The sequence below is a fragment of the Rhynchophorus ferrugineus genome, unplaced genomic scaffold (genome assembly GCF_030347505.1).
Source record: "Rhynchophorus ferrugineus isolate W39M unplaced genomic scaffold, kcgeb_rfMv2 rfM7, whole genome shotgun sequence".
NCBI lineage: Eukaryota > Metazoa > Arthropoda > Insecta > Coleoptera > Curculionidae > Rhynchophorus > Rhynchophorus ferrugineus.
Window position 1 is genome coordinate 33,642,026 of NW_027472586.1, and position 21,347 is coordinate 33,663,372.

General features: G+C 32.6%; 1 protein-coding gene across 4 annotated transcripts; it reads left to right on the forward strand.

Moving 5' to 3' along the window:
• Nucleotides 1-798: 798 nt before the first annotated feature.
• Nucleotides 799-14,968, forward strand: LOC143199562 (nose resistant to fluoxetine protein 6). 4 transcript variants are annotated; one of them, XM_076409447.1, is made up of 11 exons: nt 799-1,064; nt 1,114-1,310; nt 2,891-3,096; nt 3,152-3,219; nt 5,155-5,345; nt 7,582-7,911; nt 9,366-9,556; nt 10,592-10,917; nt 11,941-12,083; nt 12,131-12,245; nt 14,804-14,968. In XM_076409447.1, the coding sequence occupies exons 1-11, from the start codon at nt 809-811 to the stop codon at nt 14,815-14,817; spliced, it is 2,037 nt and encodes a 678-aa protein (XP_076265562.1). In that variant the 5' UTR covers nt 799-808; the 3' UTR covers nt 14,818-14,968. The 4 variants fall into 4 exon arrangements, with proteins under 4 accessions (XP_076265562.1, XP_076265563.1, XP_076265564.1 ...); XM_076409448.1 differs by having other exon boundaries at nt 14,814-14,968; XM_076409449.1 differs by lacking the exon at nt 12,131-12,245.
• Nucleotides 14,969-21,347: the final 6,379 nt, after the last annotated feature.

Here is a 21,347-nt window from a genome sequence, read left to right on the forward strand (position 1 = left end):
CAGTATTTTTATTATCCTCTTGCCTTAAATAGTCAAATATCCCATTCTGAAATAATGCATATCTCATCTAAATATACAAATCGAAATAAGTCTTCCTGGACTTTATTAAATGCTTTTAAAAATTGCATTCTTTTAAATGCAGTGTCTGGAAGTTCACGTAAACCTCTTCGTGACTTATCTTTACACCATTTAAATCCTATATTACCTAACAATCTACAAAGGGGTATTCTACATCCCTCAAGAGCTGCATATTTCTAGCAATTTCCTCTGAAATAATTGTATTAAATTATGCTTATATTGAAAAAACTACTTACTAATAATTGATCTTTGATAGAGCTAACATCAAGCTGATTTTGATTTGTCTCCCGCTTCGTATGAAAATGGGTATTTCTCGGTGAATCCAAGATTATATTTTTAATTTTTGTTTTAGATATTTAAATAATTAATATTCAGTGTAGCTGCAACGTGTTCAAAAATGTTTTCAGCTGGCTTGGTGGAGTAGGAGTTAAGAAGACAGGTTGATCCTCCTACTGTTGCGATATTATAAAAAATAACGTGGATATAATATTTCCCTAATAGCAAAGCTGATCTTTTATTTCAAGAAATGATACTGTTAAAAACAATTTGTAATGATATATCTTCAGGATATTAATCAAAGGAACTTCTAATAAATTATAGACTTTGATAAGCTAAAAGTTGTTGACAAGAAAAATGCAGCTTTCAATATTTCTATTGAAAAGAAAACGTTATAAAAGAGATTACAAGTATATGTTTCGTTTAAACACGTTTTGAATTTTAACATTACGCGATGATTGTTTTCTACTTTTGTCTGTATTTACTTTGGTGGTGTTCGGTTGTCATGTTTCGATGTAAAGGTGATGATTCGAACGAATCGTCCCTAAAAAAGTCCAGAGCTCCCGTCAGTTTAACAGGGAAACAGGGTTTTGTCTTGAACCAATTACTGGCAACATATGCACTGGAAAGCTCCACCAATACATTGTGTAAAAATCACACTAAAGACCTGAAAATTGGCGCTAGAGCCTTTGAATCGTGGGCTCTAAAAAGTAAGTAATAGTTTTAGTTTTGGATCCGTCTTGAAAGCCGATTCACTAGTGTTGGATGCCTCCTCTAAGCTACAAGCTGGGCTGCTTCTGGGAAACTTAGTGGAGTACGGATCGTATAGTCAATGTTTGAAAGTTTTCTGGGATGGACAATGGGGGCCCATCTGGGGGAAACATTGTATGATCCGAATATCACCGTCAAAGAAATTGCTGCTTCAAATATTGAGAATAAATGACATTGAAGAAAAGGTAGGACTATAATATGCGCAAGGCATTGAATCGAAATATTGCAACGGATTTATACTCATAACCAACTATGGGTTTATCTGTACTGGACCTAAAGTTTAACGTGGGCTCTGAACCACGGTCCTCAGCATTAAGTCTACCGATTGGTTACTGGCGTGACTGGGATCATTTTCCTTGTCGGATTTTACACTTTTGCCTACAACAATCACAAATTTTAAACAAGCACAAACATAAATTTACGACCATGGCCCAGCAAGATTCGAACCCGCGGCTATCGCAACAGTAGGAGGACTGTCCCATCGCCTTCACCACGGCGCCACCAAGCCGACTATAATAATTTTCAATTGATAGGTTGATAAAGCTCCTTTTTACAGTTTTTTTAATATAAGATCGGAAGTGTGTTTGATATATAACATTAACGAAAATAATAAATGTCTGTACGTTAAAATATTAAAATGTATCCCAAATATTAAAGCATATAAAGTATTTATCTAAACCTAATTTTCCTTACGGTTTAATAACCAAAAAACTATTGATAAGTTTAAATTATTATACCACTGAACAAGTAAAATTATTTGCAGAACTGTAACAACTTCAGAACAGCAAATATAACCATACATAATCTTTCTTTACTTTTATGTTTTAAACATACATATGGAATAATAAAAATGAGGATATCTGAATAAAACAATTTTGAAATTGGCATATGACTTTCACGTGACCATACTATTCTTAATGGATTTTTATCAAAACTCTCAAAACCTCAAATAATACAGCTTAAAGTTGAATAAATTCCTTAAATAATGTTTTAACACACTGTCCGCATTCATATACCGAACTTCTAAAAGATAGCGGATTTATTTAAAACCAGAAAAGTAATAAATTTATAAAATTCAATTTTTAAAATTTTGTATACACTGAATAACTCAATAACATTACATAGGAAACTGTTATATTACCTAGAGAAATATCAAGATCATCTATCTTCTTTATATTGTTACTTTCGATTTTCACCACTAAATATCGCACCGGGCTTGGTTGGCGCAGTGGTAAAAGCGACAGGACGGTCCACCTGCTGTTGGGATAGACGACAGTCGAAGCATGGTCATAAATTTATGTTTGTGATTGTTTAATATTTGTGATTGTCCTGGGCAAGGGTGCAAAATTCAACAAGGAATCTGATCCCAGTCACGCCAGTAACCAGGCTGGGTAAGACCGGATGTCTTCTGGGCTAATCTCTAAGTTGATCACTCGCCAGTCGGTAGACTTAATGCCAAGCACACTGGTTCGGAGCCCACGTTAAACCTTAGGTCCAATCCAGATAAACCCATAGTTGGTAAAACGGAGACTTTAAAATATATTAAAAAAATAATAAATAAATATCGCAGACTAAAATACATGCACACCTCATGTCTTAGGAAAGCTAACACTCTCACTTTACTTGTTAAGTATTATTTAGATTACCTTTATACTACTATATTATTTAAACAAATAAAGTATAATGAACCAGACAGTCGATTCCAACATTTAAACTTATGGTACTTCTACTTTAATTATTTTAATGAATTACATACACTTTGTAGAAAGATGCAATTGATAGACAGAGTTTCGTTGGTGGATGGTCAGTTTGTGTACCGCATTCATGTCCAACAGACGACATTCTTCGTCATTTTAAGAAGGTCATTGAAGAACTAACCACGGGAGTAGAATTGGAAATCGTTTTGAACGACAATTACTGCAGCTCCATTCTAGATGCTCCTGTCCTGGACAGAACACAAACTATTTTGCTGTACGGTATCATTAATGGAGAGCTATAACGCATTAATCGTTACTTTTTATAATAGATTGGTATACATCTTGTTCATCTTGATGTCATTGGCAGCCTCACTAGTGGAGATGACAACAAAATCAGGTAACATATTATGTTGATTAATAATTCCAGAGAATTTTAAATTGCCAATTAAATAAAGGCGTAAGAGTTTGAAATATACTCCTATATTTCCGCACAGAACATCAGGAGTCGAGTTTGAAACCCAATTTTGATTTATTTTGATAAGAAAACCTATATAAAATATAAAAAGCATGAAATTAATTTTTATTAATTATTTTACTTAGTATAAATAAATCTGAAATAAAATTGTTTTATGAAAATCATTTTTGTTAGGTGCAGAAACTGAACTAAAACTATATTTTCTCACAAAAAAAAAGATATCTTAAAGATAAATAAAGATAGTCAAAGATATTTTTAAATGGCAATCATTTAAAATCATATGTTAGAGGATATATATTATGTAGTACAACTAATATGACACTGAGTATTATAAAAAATCGATGTAGTGTCTGATGTCGTGTTAAGTCTACATTCTAAGGGTTCCTTTTATATCAGAATAAGATCGATTCGACAGTATCATCTGTACTATCATTGCAGCATGCCTATCAGCTTCTTTCCTCCAAAATAAAATAGTTTTCCATAAAAATTTTTGTTTGAATAAACGCTAATGACTACAGTCGGATTCCGGGAAGATTATAAGAATTCATTTTCATAGGAATTTAACAGGAATAAACCGACTTTTCAAGATAAAAGACAGTTTGACGTTGGATTTAATTCATTTATTATTTTTTATCATTCCGCAATCACTCGAAGCATTTCTTGAGATAGTTTAGTTGGAGTTCTGAAAAGAATGTCGAAATTCAAAGTCTAAGGTCGGCAAAGGTGAAGTCAGTATCTTTGAAATTCCCCTAGTATTGAATTATTAGAATTAGAAAACATATATGATTTGACAAACATCCCTAGTTAGTGGATCTCCAGCGCAAGCATCGCAGATCTGAGTGTAAATCCACTAATGGCACACTGGAGTTGCTGAGAATTAACTTAATTTACTAGAATTTGGATAAAAGTTTGCAATTCAGGCCATCAAAGCCAGATCATAGGAAGACATCATTCCATATAGGCTATAACAAGAAGATATGGATAAAACAGTGTTATACAGAAGACAATCGAAGTGAAACTCACAGACGAAGGTACATTCGATACTAACAAATAATTTTATTACAACCGAAAACTGTTCAGCCACGTTGGATCACATAAGCCCCTTTATTCAGTTCTTCAGGAGGGAGATGTTATACAGTCCGACTATTAACTATTATGACGATGTGTGTAAGTGAAGTATATACATATTATAACAGTTTCATTTATATGAGAATAGGATTTGTTTGACAGTATTACCTAAATAGTGACCACATCTATCAGCCATAAATAAAATAGTTTAAAAATAATTTAGGATTTTTTAATAATATTTCACAGTTTATATACATTATAGTTTGATTGAGTAAAGTGCCTCGCCATAATAGATAATCAGAATAACAACATTTCCAAAGAATAACAAAAATGTTTTATAGTTGGCGTGGCTGTGATGAATTTTGTGGATCTTGTTTATGACCACTACCCATAGAGACCTATCTTATTGTCGTTGGATATTGCTGGAGCCTGGATCACTCATTGGCATATGTCGAGATATTATGAGATCATATGACAAAGCTTTAAGCATGAACTTAAGGCTGACTTTCTGTGCTAAGTGTTATCTGTGCTAAAAGTTATACCTATAAACGCGACGATGTTACCGACCAATTGGTACTAAGACTTACTGCACGTGCATCTCAAATTAACTTACGATGAATACTGAAGTGAATTAAGCGACAAATTAAGTAAAAATTAAGTTAGTGAAATATCCGGCATCTAGCTAAAACCAGACTGTTCGGCATTCTCAAGAAAAAATATACAAAAAGGCATTTTTTTGGCCCCAACAACCCGACTCTCTAATAAAACAACATGAATTATTTTTTGCAGATGGACAAAGCTGGTGGCTGACAATATTCTCAGCTTATCGCAACTCGAAGAAACTTTGTTCCGTGGATAAAGAAGGAAAGTATGATTTTCTATTTGGACTTAGGTTCATCAGTTGTTGTTTCGTGATTATGGGACATAGATTCGTGATGCTGATGCTGTTTCCAATGGTCAACAGACTGGAAGAACTCGAAGTAATATTGGGCGTATAAACTTAATTTTTACAGATTATTTAATTAAAATGAAAATTGTATTTTAATAAGAAATATTTTGAAGTATCGTACAGTTTGAAAGAATCTGATGCGAAGTTACAGAACACTAAATAAGTCTACGTGAATTATGTAACATCTCAGAATAACGGAGCCATGACAATAGATATATAGCGTTTTTTGTATGGTTTCAAGTTTTTAAAGTTTTTAAAGTTTAAGACTTTATTACACCAAACATATTAGATATTTATTCGGGTAATCACTGTCTACCACTATGCACAAACTTGGCGCATCTTTCGGGTTACATGTGAATTACGTGTCTATAAAATTCCTTTTTTTACAGGCGATCTAAGAATCAACCCAATTTGCAATATCTTCGAAAGCACGAAACCGCTGTTCAGCCAAATCGTATGCTATGAACCAGAATATATGATAATTCTAATGAGCAATATCTGAAAAATACGATGTAAGGGCGATGTTCGATGTCCTGTGTAGCGCTCAAGATAAATCTCTTTAGTCATATGAGTCCGATATGGATAAAAAATCTCACAAACCGGCAGAATAAGTTGAATATTACACGCCTATTTCGTTGCTACCTGTGACATCAAAATTATTTCAGAAGTTTCTGTTAAAACGCATTAAACCATTTATAGAAATACAAAATTTTCAGTTTGGAATTGGAAATCACCATTCGACAATCGACCAAGTGCATGGAGTAACAGCGGTTATTGCAAAGGTATTCGAGGAAAAGAAGTACTACCCTGCAATATTTCTGGATGTCTCACAAGCTTTTGATCGGGTATAGCATTTGGAATTAATCTACAAAATGAGCAAATTGTTATCGCGGAATTACTGTCGACTGCTGGAATAATATATTTTCAAGAGAAAGTTAGAGTCTCGCATGAAGGGGCATTTTCAACACTTTGGAGTTCCACAAGGTAGTGTCTTCCATTAGTCCTCTTAAGTATGCTTTAAAATATGCGCCTCCGGATTTTCGTGGGACTATAGATTGGTTTCACTTTCCCCAACGAATCATTTAAATTAATTCTTAACTGTAGAAAATTCCAGATCACGATGCAAAACTTCATTAAGTACATAACAAGGTGCGTTCACTGCGTTACACAATTTCTCGTTCTCGAATACTTGAATTTTCTTTACATTGCTATCCCGTATATACGATATAGCCATATTTGTTTGAACACCTGGTTGTAGATCAATATGTTATTGTGAATAGGCATTTTGGATTTCACTCCAAGGATTTTTTAACATCTAGTGTCATGCCTAAATATTTAGCATTATTTACATATGGTACTACAGCACCATTCAATTTCAATGCTGGTGGGTTGTTTAGTTTCTTGTTAGTAAAATTAATGGAAACAGTTTCTAGGTCTTTTAATTTTATTCTCCATTGTTTGGTCCAGTTGATTCGTTTATCGCTGCCTGTAGTCTCTTTATAGATTTTCTTGGCTGTGCTAACGGTGCTGTATTATCCGAAAATCTAGCTATCGTAATTCTGTCGAGGTTTGGTATCTCACTAATATAAAACGGATAGAGGATAGATCCTAGGGCACTGTCTTGAGGCACTCCTGCTTGTATTTGTTTTAGTTCAGATTATTCTTCTTCTTGTTTAATTCTGAAGGATCTACTGGAGATATATAATGTTAATATCTCTACATATTACTTTAGCAGCAGATTGACACCGAAATTAAATATTCACGGCCAAAAAGTTTTACTGTAATCTATTATGAGCTGCTAAAACGGAATTTAGCTGTAGCTGCAGATATCTACTGACGTCAACTGGTAGAAATTACGTAATTGAAGGAAATTATGATATAGTCAGTAACAGTCATTTATTATCGCAATATCCAGTAACAGAGATAACAGAGAGTCATTCTCTTGCATGAAACACTTGGCCACACGTTCCAAGAGTTTTAATAGGAAAGTTTTGCCGCAACTAACGTACTCACAAATCATAGCATCTTCTGATTACTGTTTAGATGCCGAGCGACATGGCTTGGCTTGCGATGAGTGGATAAGTGGATCTTTACGAAACCAATATCGTTCTTTTAGTATGATGGCACCGCTATGTAAAAAAATGTATTACACCAATTTCCTTAATAAATTTGTAAATTTACAAAAAAAAATCTGTAAAAATTAAGTCATACGCCCAAAATATTTTATCATACGTTTCAAGACACTAAAAACTTATATATATTTTTAGTGGCCAAACAACTACTCCAGCTTATTGATACTAGGCTGTTCCGTATGCGTCGATACGTTCTTCCTCGTAAGTGCCATGCTGGTATCCACCGGCTTTTTTCAGCACGTCACCGAGACCGGCTACTTTAACATCGTGGCTTTTTACTTGTATCGATATCTGAGAATCACCCTACCCTTATTGGTGATCATCATATTCTACAATTATTTGGTACAATTTCTGATCGATGGCCCGTACAAATACGACACGTATTTAGCGCATCAGAAACCATGCCAGGACTTTTGGTGGTCAACCCTTCTCCATATCCAGAATTTCGTTAATCCAGCAAGTTTGGTGAGTACCTTTAATTTACATTTACATAATTAATAAAACAATTTCGATTTTGTACTTTGTAACTTTGCTATACCGTGTAACAATGTGAAGAAACGTATCTTCCCAGAGTTGTTTAATAGAGCAACGGTCATTGTTGGTCACGTTTTGTAAATGTATGTTTTGCGCACAGCGTATCCTTTTTGGGGACACTTTTACCACCTTAGCTCGAATCGAATCATTCGTTGATATAAAGGGTTAAGGTTCTTGGAATATATAATATTCTTTCAGAGTCACGTAACGATGGAGGCTCTCTGACTTCCTTCATTGCTGTGCTTTCTTGTCAAGTCATTTTATCTCTAATATCATGTATTGTCACTGTATTCCTCATTAGTTTCATGTGTACATTTTTATTGATAATATTAGATTTAGTCACTGCATTATCCCTAATGCATTTGCTATATCTGTAAAATAGTTAGTAATAAATACAATTTCGTACATATATCCTATATTAATTATATAACTATCTTTAGTTGCTTCCACTCTCATCTCCCTGTCTAGGTATTGTCAGCATTGGATCACAATAAAAGTCTGAGTCACTATTCAAGTTAATAATTAAGCTGTTAATTTTCAATATAACACTAGTTCACAATTCCACCATTTGCCAATATCTTCTTATGTGGACCTGATAGAGTTCATCCAAACTGAAGTCAACTTCATATATATTCCAGTAATTCTTTACTAGATCCCGTAACAATTCAATATCATTAATTAAGCATTTATAGGTGTAAGACGTTACACTCTGTGACCTTATTATTCGGCCATTTGAACTATTGTGCATCTTTTTTCATCTCTAAAAAAGTAAATTATATAATACATTAAGCATTTCATCTATATTTACCAACTTTTGAAATACTTCACTCTTCAACATAGTATGTTTAAAACTTGTTATGAATGAATGTCATGAATTGTGTTTTGCAAGTCACTCCTTAATTACAGTATTTGTATACCACTTTCTTGGATTCCTAGCATAAAGAACAACATATCTGCAATTAATTATTAAAAATATTATGATTTACAAAATAATTTCTTGTTTCGCCTTTTTTCATCACCTTTTGTTGTCTTTACAGTCTTTTTATTAGCGTCTTACGAAGGATGCCTAATGTTCCATTTTGAAACATATTTGAATTGCACAAATTGAAATCTTTCTTAATTTTATTATATGCTTTTAAAAATGTATATTTACACCTATTTGTTGTACTCTATTTACAAATTGCAATGGGTTTTGATGACGTGGATTCACTGCTATTTTAGATAGACTATAGCTACCCTATGAGGCTTTTGCCGAAGACACCAAGAAGGCTGTTACCGTCAATGAAAGTCTATAAACACTTATATATCGAAATTTGTATCCGAAAATAATTCTTGAATATAGTTCTTTAATATTTTATAAGATTTATTAAATTTATGTATTTTAGTGTCTGTTTCCGATTTGGTATTTGTCCTGTGAAATGCCATTTTACTACTTCGCCCCCGTAATCTTGTACCCTCTTTGGAAGTGGCCTAAAATTGGATATGGAGTCATCATTACCACCTATTCACTTTCTATAACGATAGCGTTTTATATGGCTTGGACGCATGAATACAGTGGTATGCCAGTGGAAGTTTCGTAAGTATTGTATATGCTACAACCAATATTATACATATCTAAAGACAAATAACGCAAACATAATATCACAACTCAAAATTAATAAATTTTGAGTTAATACAATCCCATAAAATCACTTCACATTTTAACAGAATACAACAATTTTGTTCGTTAATTTGAAGTTATGTTATAATTATTCTTTAGTCTTTTTATTTGGTGGTACATTGGGTACTTATATCTTTAAAAGAAAGTGATCCCTGTTGAATTTGCGATTCCATTAGTCATAAAGATATTTGCGTAAGGGTGGAGAAGAGATTTGTAGCATTCTACGATTTACTTTTGCCTGCTCTGAGAGTAGTCTGTCTTCTACAACTAGTTCAAATTCAGTCAATGCAGTTCACAGGACCACTGTTAATATAAACCTAGATGACGTAAATTGCTATTTTTATTACAACACTAATGTAAATAGTAGTGCTATTGAAATATAGTTACCTGTATATATAAATATCCTTGAAAATAATACTCTTCTCAGACCTTTGCTATGCTACTTGCTGTAACTAAACTTGAAATTAATCAATGACACATCAGCTTTTAATAAATGGCCACACCTAAAATGAAGGTGATCACAACCATTCAGTAATAGAAAGGGCTGTTAATAAAGCTTCACAATCGGTCCCAATTTAGGCACCAACTAGATGCTTCAGAATATTCAGGTCAGCAAAGAAAATTATGAATCGTCATCTTACAATGATTTGGAACAACATATTAGAACTAATTTCACAAAAGCTGATAAAAAATGTGAGAAAAATAATGAAGACATAGACAAAAGTGAAAATATAAAGGAGCATGAACCAAACAAGATATCAAGTGCACAGAAAAATAAGTACTAAAACATTCTTATTAGATTTAGCATACTCTAACTTCCAGTTCTGCTCAAACCCCAAAAAATTATTTTGTAAAAAACGATTTTAATCATATTGAGACTGTTTATTGGAACTTATTGAGCACCCAAAACATTACAAAATACCTTAAAACAAAATATAATATGCATTTCAGGAATCAAATATTTGAACATCACTACTTCCAGCGATTTTACGTGACTCCCCACGTAAGGATTCCTCCTTACATCATGGGTCTCACCTTCGGCTACTTTCTCCATCAGACGGGAGAGAAAAAAATTGTTCTGGAAAAGAAAATTCTATGTATAGGCTGGATCCTATCGTGTTCGTTGATGTTTATATCGGCTGCAGGTTGCAGGAACTTTTACTTGGACGTACATGAATACAATCGTCTCGAAGCAACGACCTATCTGACTTTTGCTAGATCATCTTGGTCGGTAGGACTTATGTGGATGATTTGGTGTTGCATCAATGGATATGGTGGTAAATTTATTTTATTAGAATTACGTATTGGAGACTTGTATGTGTTCTTATCCTTTTTTCACTTTAATTCCATCATCATCCATTCAATCATCTATCCATTTTCCCGCTTCTCCAGTATATATAAATATTGTGCCAATCAATCGATGCTGTATCAATCTGAACAAGTGGTAATCAGATATCTGGTTCTCCTTTTGAGCTATAAATAATATATGCTTCACAACTAGTACAACGAGTCTTTGAATGTGTTCAAATCGTGATAGACTTCTGCAGCAACGTCTTCAGTAGGTTTTAGCAGTTTTTACTCTAAGTTTTGTCAATCTCATCATGCGATATGCATAGCAATACATTATGGCCATGAATATATTTGACTTCGGTGGATATCTCTCCTCCAAAAGCGCCTCGTGACTTTTATCCATAGATTTGTCAAAGTAGATCCGCTTTCCGTCGCCAGTCACAATACCAGAGCCAGAGAAAACTGTTCTATTTTACATAGAAAGAAATGAAACCGCCATATTGAAACAGTCCGAAATGACATTTTAGTCTATTTATATGGTACTCGACCAATAAGTCTTGCAATTATTGTCTTTGAATCTCTTCTGCTATTCCAAGGAGTTCTTTGTTGTTGAAATTAAAATCACCATTGTTAAGTCGTTTAAATCAAAACCATCCATGTACCATACAATTCTTGAAAAGTTTAATGAGCTCTGAGAATATTTTTTCAAATCAAAAACAAATAAACTTTAACTAGTCTTAGCTGGTCGAAGATGACAGTATCATCAGTAAGGATGTCACAATTTTTATGTTTGTAAGCAAGTAATATTCCGAATCGTTTTTAAGGAGAAATAGTATAAGTTGTCTGTTTTTGAGTACCAATTATTGAATAACAAATGACGGGTTAAGCCGAAGCCGCCAAACAAACAACATCAGCTAGTTTAACCAAATAAATACAACTCCAATTCGAACGCCATTATTTCCACCCTTTATATTTAATACATATTCTCGTCATTAATTAATACATTTTAGGTGTGGTTAACGAGTTTTTGTCGGCCAATATTTTCAAGATATTCGGTAGACTTACATACGGCATGTTCTTGCTACATTCCACAGTCCAAGTCTACAAAGGGGGCTCGTCCAGGGTGGCTTCGACGTTCAGCAATTTCAACACGGTAACTCGTATAATACCATGTTTTGTTTTCTGAACGTGTAGTTGTAGTTCTATGATGGTTTAGCTGATATCAGTGTGTGTATTGTGTTATCTTTCTTATTTACTCTGTTCTTCGAGATGCCTTTGGCTAAAATTCAGAGTATGATAGTTTCCAAAGAATCAGGTAAGAATTTAAATGATAATAAGTAATCATATTATACATATCTCTCAATATAGTAAGTGTCCAATATTGCCTCCAAACTTGCGCTGAGATATTTTTTGAAAATCCACCTTTTGTTCTTATTATTTATTTGTTACTGCACTAAAAACTGATTGCACATTTATAGTAAGTTATATTGTCCAGCACGGCTACTAAATTATCCAGCTCTGCTAATTTATGGAGAAATCTATCAAATAAAAAAGCGATCTATTGTTTTAATGATTTTCACTCTACTTTCACTTTTATGCACTGGCCATCATTTTGAACAGCTTTGGAATTTCCCAAAAGTCATTAAGCTTCTTGAGACATCTTACAGTGGCTTCGTTGAGCTGCAATGAGCAATTAGTAAATTTTTACAACATAAAAATAGTCTATCACGTTTTCTAAATCCATCAAAATCTGCAGGAAAAACTTTATTCACCACGACCATTACATACTATACTCTTTAAATGGGTTAATTTTTGAAGACCCCAGGAATAAAAGAAGAGAAAGAGAAGAACAGGCACCTACAATTCAGCATATATGTTGCTGTCGATTGACGGGAATAAGGTACTCGCTCCATCTTGTCGAAATCTTTGATTAACCCTTTCGGGGCCAAATCCTTCAACGTTGAAAGTTTTCTTTTTAACTGTAGACGTCTTTTATAATATTTTCTACTTAAAATAAATAAATGTAAGGTATATTTTTTCCAAAAAAAATTATGTCCATTCGAATGGACAAAGCCACTTTAGGGTAGGGAGTCCACACCGAAAGTAAAACAAAAAACTTAAACAATCAGGCTACTTATTATGAAATTTTAAAACACAGTTTCTGCTCTTTTACTAAACATAAAAGTATATTACATTTCTTACAAAACTATGGATTTCTTTGATGCAACCTTCCAGTTTACTATATCCTACTTCTTTTTTTTCAGTTCAAATCGAAAAATTGCTGAAGAAAATATCGTTCGTAATATGTTTTCCAAAGAAATGGCTTTGCGAGGTTGATTAATTCTGTTTCTACTGGTATAGCCCATTTTACTTTACGTTTCATAGGTTGCATCTCCAATGCATTTCACGCTCTTTTAAAACTATATTTTGCATAAAACCTGTTTGTATTTAAAATTTTTCTTTTTTCGTTGTAGTATATGTGGTTTTTCTTCTTTAGATTACATATCCTATATCCCCATGTTTATTGCTATTTCCATATATCCATTATAATGCGATAAAACTGAAAAAATAGCATATCCGGTATAATTATATCCGATTAAATTATCTACATTTTCACTCTTTATTTCATTTTGTAGTATATTCTTGAGTTGTTCTGATTCCTTTTGTATGTCTTCTTTTGATTCTTAATATACAGCCGACAAGAATATACTTTTATATATCTAATGTGTAAAGAAAATAATCATACCTTTAGAAATGTCCAGCTTTTGGTAAGCATTTTCCAAATCCCACCCATCGTCATCATCGGATAATACTTCTTAATAATTCTTCTTATAATACCTGGACAATCACCATTTTCAAGTATTTAATGTAGTCGCTCGTCAGTTCAACATATTTCATCAAAAAAGTTGTCTTCAAAAGCAAAATAAATGTCTCAATAAAAAAGCCTTAAAAAAATATTTGTCCGTCTCAACGGACATTAAGAAAATCGATTACGTGTTGGAGGTACGTCACATTCTAGGTAATTTATGTATATTGCAAACATTAGATACATTTATTTACTTATTTTTTACAATATTTGGCAATATTTTCAATATTTATCACTCAAATTAAAGCGCTTGTTCCATTACGATCACAAACGACGAAACGCGTCTCTATAATGTCAAGCGGAACTCTAATAAAATGGTGAAAGATGTCGCTAATTTTATGCAACAATTAACAATGTCTAAGTTTCGAAGCCCTACAGAATCATCAGCTAATTTTTTTCTCTTGAATACGTCACCATATTACAGAAGCTAAAGATTAGCTGATTCGGCTTATTACTTCAGTCAAAAATACCACTTTATCGTCCTGTATTACTAGACTCCTGCCCTAGATCTAACTGGGTCCCATTATGGTTTGCAATAGTTGTTAATGCACCAGTTGTCATTAATATAAACTTTCCTATTTTCTTCAACTCCTTGACGAACACCGACTTGGATCTCAAATGAATATGATAAATCATTTTATAATGTCACGAAGCTAATAGAATCATTGTAAGATCCCTTTGGACATATAATCACTAAAAGAAGCATGTTCAACTTATAAATATGCCGACAATCGCACGCTGTCCCATCTTATCAACATAATTCCATTAAAATGCGATTCCATTAAAATTATGCCTGCTTTCATGGATTTGTTTCTCCAGGAGCTTTTCCTTTCTCTTTTAAGTCACATTTACATAATTTTCGTTACAAATAAAAATTCTGGATACTTACATTTTTATTATTATGCTTAATATTTGCAATTGGCATTATGTGTTTTATTTATAAAATACATTTTTATAGTTGAATAATTAATTGCTTTTTTCCGAATTATAATTTAAGTTATCTTTAGTTTTTTCCAGATAAATAACAAGAAATGTGGATTTTATAACTATGGAAAATATCATCTTCAACCGATTGGTTAATTCAAATGGATAAATCTGTTTGTTTAGAAAAGAAATTAGTTTAGTGTTAATTATTTTTTTGTTGTATAAGCAAATATACAGTAATGAAAATATTTGTATTCACTTGTACTTTTATTTAAATTACGTGGACATTGCTACTGTTTTGGGAGCAACTTCCTATGGACTCGGGAAATGGTCAAAATATAATTGACCGTGGAAAAAGAAACCACAAGAAACAGAAATATCACAAGATGACACAAGTTGGATTTTTTCTGTAATAAGTCACACTATCCTGGTGAAAAGAAGTTGTCTTTCCATTTTATTTAATTTTTAAGACTCAAACTAAAAAATTCAAATTAGGGTTATTATGAAATTGTGTTCAGTGGTAAAATATATTTAATACCGAAGGATCCAGATATTTTGATTCATCTTGATTATCACCTAAATCTAGTCACTTATCTAGTAAATGAAGCATTATTATCACAATGAAAAATTATTGTATAGGATCGATATATATATATATATATATATATATATATATATATATATATATATATATACCGATCTGTGAAACGTGTGACCTCTCACAGTACAAAAGAGAGAAAATCGTTGGTATTCTTAATTGTTTAACGTTTCAGCAGCAATAGCACACCAAACCTGCTAAATACTCACTTAAGTAAAACTGTTCTAACTCCACAAACTTAACTTTCATGGAAGGACTACGACTGTGAAACTCTTTATAACGGAAATCAACACTAAGCTGCAATAGAAGTGGTGTAATGATCATAAAACATCGACAGTTGATGATTGGAAGAATATGATATGGTTCGATGAATCATCACCTATATCGTTCCCTTTAAACGGCCGGATATATGTACGGAGAACCTCATGCTGACTATAGCAAAGCATAGGGGAGATTCCGTTTAGATTTAGACAGAAATATTGCGATATTCTGCTTTCCTCCCCTTCATATCACTCGCCAGATTACAACGAATGAATATCTCGATATCAGTTCAGTCCTGGATTGAGTAGGATAAGAATATCATCAAACATATTCCCTGGTCTCGTTTATTTTATTTTATACTTTTGTAATAAGAAAAGTAATGTTTTTAAAACTAATCTCCTAGAACGTCAACAATCTGCCCGTGGGCAATAAGTATTATTATAAGATTTGAGTTATATAATATTACTATCCTGACATGTAGTAGATCACTTCAGTAAGTGATCTACTGTACAACTTATAATCTAAATCTTATTCTAGATACTATCCGAACTTATTCTAAAAACTATTCTAGCCTATTCTAGAGATTATTAAATATCACTCTATGTATCAATTAATTAGTTCGTATGGTAGTTTGCGTTTGAGCCTACGCATTTCACTATCATCGCGCATATTTAACTGTTTAGCGAGTGCATATTGGGATACACTAATAGTCTTTCAGAGTACTTCGCATTAACACTCCGAATTACACTCGTTATGGGTTCTATGGGGATATCACGCTGAATCAGTTTGTTGGACACGTAATATAGGGCATCGACGACGACTCACAAAACTTTATTCTGGAACCTCTGGAGGATATCTATGTTAGATTTACTAGTAGTGCCCCACAGTTCAATACCATAGGTCCAAATGGGCTTAAATATTGACTTATACAGCAAAACCTTGTTTTCTAATGATAATTTAGATTTACGCCCTATCAGCCAATACATTTGGTTTAGTTTAAGCCCGAGCTGTTTGCGTTTTGTAACTATATGTTTTTTCCATGTCAAACGTCGATCGAAATGCATTTCCAGGTATTTAACGTTGTCTGCTTGAGGAAGTTGATGATTATTCAATTTTACTGAGGGAAATGTTCTTCTACAAAAGGTGAATGTCACATGTGTAGATATTGTCTCATTTGCTTTGATACTCCACGTTTTCAACCACAATTAGATTTTGTTAGGATGAAACAAAAGTAATAAAGCATTAAGCATAAAAGTATTAAAACGTCAGATGGCTACGAACTCCTATAAATGTATGTAATGAGCAATCCAGAACAAAAAATTAATGTACGTTGTGAATATTTTTGTTACAAATTTTCTTTCATAAACATAATCAATTATAATTATACATTGTAATGTGTATTAATACTGTACAATTTCTCAATATAATATATGAATACCCTGATAAAAACTAATACCTATTTTATTTTTGATCCAAAACAAAAATGTTGGAGATACATATTTGGAGATCATATATATTTTCACTGAAACCAAATAAGGTAATAGTAATTAAGCAAACGCTAGGTTTTAGAATTCATGCTGAAAAGACAATTAGGCACTTCAATTTTGTAAAAGTACTTGATTTGTAATTAAATATACCCATACATTTAAAAAATAAAGAAAATTACAATGTTTATTTTTTTTACCCAAACATTACGCGGTATTCTGATTGAGTACCGGAAACATTTTCCATTCACAGATCTACTAAAAAATTAGGAAAATCCATAAATACTCTTTATCAACTGTGTGTAGTGCAACTTTTTGGCAACCCTGTTAACTGCATTTGCATCTACATCTCAAAATTATTATATATTTTAATAAATTTGTCGTTGATACAACTTTGATACGTCTTATTAATTGTGTTGCTAACACTAGATACTCTTGCCGGATCACTCCGTACACAGAATGTTCTCGTGTATTATACAGTTAGCATTTTGTATTTCGTTTGCTTTAATATTCTGCAACGTTTTATGGTTACGTATTTGGAAGACTCCCTTCCATGAATTTCTTAAGAGTTACATTATAATTTTTAAAATTACTAACCTTAACAAAATTATGATTCTGAGAAAGTTAATAATAAATCCTGCCTTAATCATCAAATATATACAATACTTAATCGAAAGTCTTAATATTTCAATATTCAGTAGAGAAGTAGTCATCTTTTCATGTAAATAATGCAGTCACCATCTAGTTGTGTGAGCAAATTTCAGTCAATTATTTTGATATATCCCTGTCCCATTTTATCTGCTATTTTTCATACTGTCCATAGCACAAAAGTGATTTTATAACTACGAAATATTTATTTATTTTATTAATTAAATATTACATTAGATATGCTTAAGATAAATTTAATTTAAAAATTAATTTATTACTACTGTTCTGTTGTACTTGCAAGACGAGTGCAAGTTAGGAATACACTTATACATTAAACAATTTCCTATAGTTTGGTTCGTTTCAATTTTCCGATTTCCTGCGTGTTGTCCAATAGATGTATTGCTTTCAAGTTGCTGTGATTTAGCAACCTTATTTCATGTTTCAAGACGAAATCACTTCAAATATCCATTTGATTTCGAGGTCATCCTCCAGCTTTTCGTTGATTAGTTAGCGATCAGCATTAAGCAGCAGATAATAAGCAAGTAATTAATCTTAAAACTTTATTTTAGCTGTGTTATATTACTAGTTAGTTTGATGTTTTAGTATAACCCCATTATTTACAACCCATAGGTCCAAATTGTTTTTATGATTGACTGATAAACCAATCTCTTTGATTTTAGAATTATGAAATAAGAAATAAAGAATAGATTAACTAATTAATTAATTCAATAATAAAATGAGTGATATCAATGTATTTCAATATTTTTTCTGAACGATAGTAGTTTGCCTTTATGTGATGGATTTTTTGATATTTCTACTAAAATCTTAATGGCCAGGCTTATAGTTTTTAACCAAATTCTTTTTTTGATAATCTGTCTATCGTGTATGAACATCACAAATAAATGTTTTTATAATTCTTTATTTACAGTCATTCCCATTACTGCAAGTAAACTAATATAATCAATTTTAAGGAAACAAATCCGTCGCGCAACCTTCACGGTAACTAGCCATGGCAGATGAACAAAATCGTCCTGAAACGATATGCATCTTATAAGTTGTCAGATTCGTTTTAAATAAACACAAATCCATTAGATCAAATTTGGGACATATGCCGCGGTCCCCGGACCACCCACGTTCCCCCAGGAGTAACCAGAAACTGCCATTGTTAATACTGAAACACTATCGAACTATTTTATTCCTAATAATAACAGTTTTTTTCTCCAAAATATCTGGGCAACCCTGCCAATTATCTTGATTTAATAAAGATGGAATGCTGAAATCTTATTCTAGATACTATTCTAACTTATTTTAAAGTCTATTATAACTTATTCTAAACTATTCTAGCTTATTCTAGATATTATTAAATCTCACTCTATGTGTCTATTAATCAGTACGTAGGGCAGTTTGCGTTTGAGCCTACGCACTTCACTATCATCGCGCACATTTAACTGTTTGGCGATTTCATTGGGATGCACCAATAGTACTTCAAAGTACTTCGCACTAACACTCCGAATCATACTCGTTATGTGTTCTATGGGGATTGCTGTTTGCGTTCTGTAACTATCTGTTCTTCCATGTCAAACATCGGTCGAAATGCATTCCCAGATATTTAACCTTGTCTGCTTGCGGAAGTTCATGCTTGTTCAATTTTACTGAGGGACATGTTCTTCTATAAAAGGCCAATGTCACATGGGTGGGTTGTCTCATTTGCTTTGATACGCCACGTTCTCAACTACAATTCGACTTTGTTAAGATGAAGTTGGAGGTTTCTTGTGATTGATATTGGATTGTCGTGTGATGATAAAACCGCTTTATCGTCAGCATATATTGCAACAGTAGTGTTTCTTGAGATCGGTAGGTCAGCCAATCGTTTCTAAATTGCGGGAATTTATTTATAGAAAAAAAAACATAATATGCTTATTCAATAATACAAATGACATTAAAATAATTGATATAGAAAAGACGTTTAAAACGACTTCTGGGGAATAAGTAAAATGTTGCAATTCAATGTTCCAACTACAGACAAAGTAGCAATTCTTACACTTGGAGAGTAGTTACAATAAACAATAAACTAGCATATATTACAGAAACTCACAGATGTGACAATACTCAAATCATATCGAATCATCATTGCAATCATAAGATGAAAAATCCAGGCTAAAGCAAGAAACAAATGAAAAAATTTCATTTCAAAAAGGTTTTTATTGAGAGCAACTGACACAATACATATTAATAAACATATTTTTATCAGTTTCTATAACCCATTCTTCTCTTTCGGGCAACAGGACAACACTGCGACAAAGAAAATGTCGATTTAGCAGCGATCCAGTAATCGATTCATGCTACGTTAATCTGCGGTAACAAGCGGTAATCAGAAGAATCTTATATTTGAATACTTCTCAGAACTGCAACAGTATGTCCTTCAATAACAGTTTCATTCGATTTTAGGCTATATTGCTCGCTCTATATATCGGTCTCGATATGCATGTCTCTCCTGGATTAACTCATGGCTATTTGCGGTTGGAATTATTGCTTTTTTATTTTATTTTCTATTATTTAATTATTACATTGTTACTATTCGTTTCCGACTAACCTACAACTTGTCTTTTTGATAACTTATATCTAGGTATATAACTAGGAGGACCCATCGGCCCTATCTCAGTCTCTGGTGAAATAATATGTATACATGTCACTGCTGCATTTTTTATTAACTGCACATCACTACACAACACTACACAAGATCAGATGGTTTGATTCTTTCAAGTCTGTATCCTGCTCTGACAATATTCCATTAGGTCACACAAACCACAAATTTTATTTTCAGTCAATTTCTATATTTCCCATCGCATATAAACATCTGCAGGCAGGTTCTTTGTTACATTAACTAAGCTGTATGAAATTGGTGTGGCTGTGGTGTGGCTTGACGAGATTGACAAAACCGACAATTGGGATATGACGGAGAAGCACCTCTATTTATACATTTAATATTAACAATAACTGCTATTTATACATTTACTTACATTAATACTCCTTTAATTATTAATTTATTTATCTCCTTGATATCCTGAAGAAACCATTTCCCATTCTGTTCATTCACATTATTTTAATTAACAAAAATCAAAGTCGTTATTCAAGAACTATACTATATCAACGGAGGAGAAGAAACTAAATATCAGAATAAAGAAAATATCAGAGACCGAACGATAAGAATGCTAAGGATAATTAAGATGACATGATGCAAGTGAGAAATAGGATTGATTATGTGTAAGAAGATAAAAGGAGATAGGATTCAAAGATTGATTATGAAGACGGTGAATGAGGTTAAATTGAGGAAAGACGCAAGAAAATTGGCAGATGGGATCCGTCTAATTAAGATATAAAATACTAAAAATAAACAACTGGTCATGAAGAATATTTAAACTGAAAGAAACTATATAGATTAAGAAGGGCATGTCTAAGGAACAGAGATAAACACAGACAGGCAGGAAACAGACAATAGGTGGAGAGGTATAATGGATTGAGGATAGTGATAGGAGATAAGAACAAAGATATTGCCAATAAAAATGGAAAAAAACGTAATAGAAGCACAGAAAGGACCCAAAGTGGAAATATTAAAAAGATCTGAAGGATAGTACG

Excerpts from the sequence above, each read along its gene's own strand:
- LOC143199562 (XM_076409447.1), top strand. The coding sequence starts at position 809 with ATGATTGTTTTCTACTTTTGTCTGTATTTACTTTGGTGGTGTTCGGTT. Across the intron at positions 1,065-1,113 it reads TGAATCGTGGGCTCTAAAAA|TGTTGGATGCCTCCTCTAAG; the intron begins GTAAGTAATAGT and ends CCGATTCACTAG. Across the intron at positions 1,311-2,890 it reads TAAATGACATTGAAGAAAAG|AAAGATGCAATTGATAGACA; the intron begins GTAGGACTATAA and ends TACACTTTGTAG.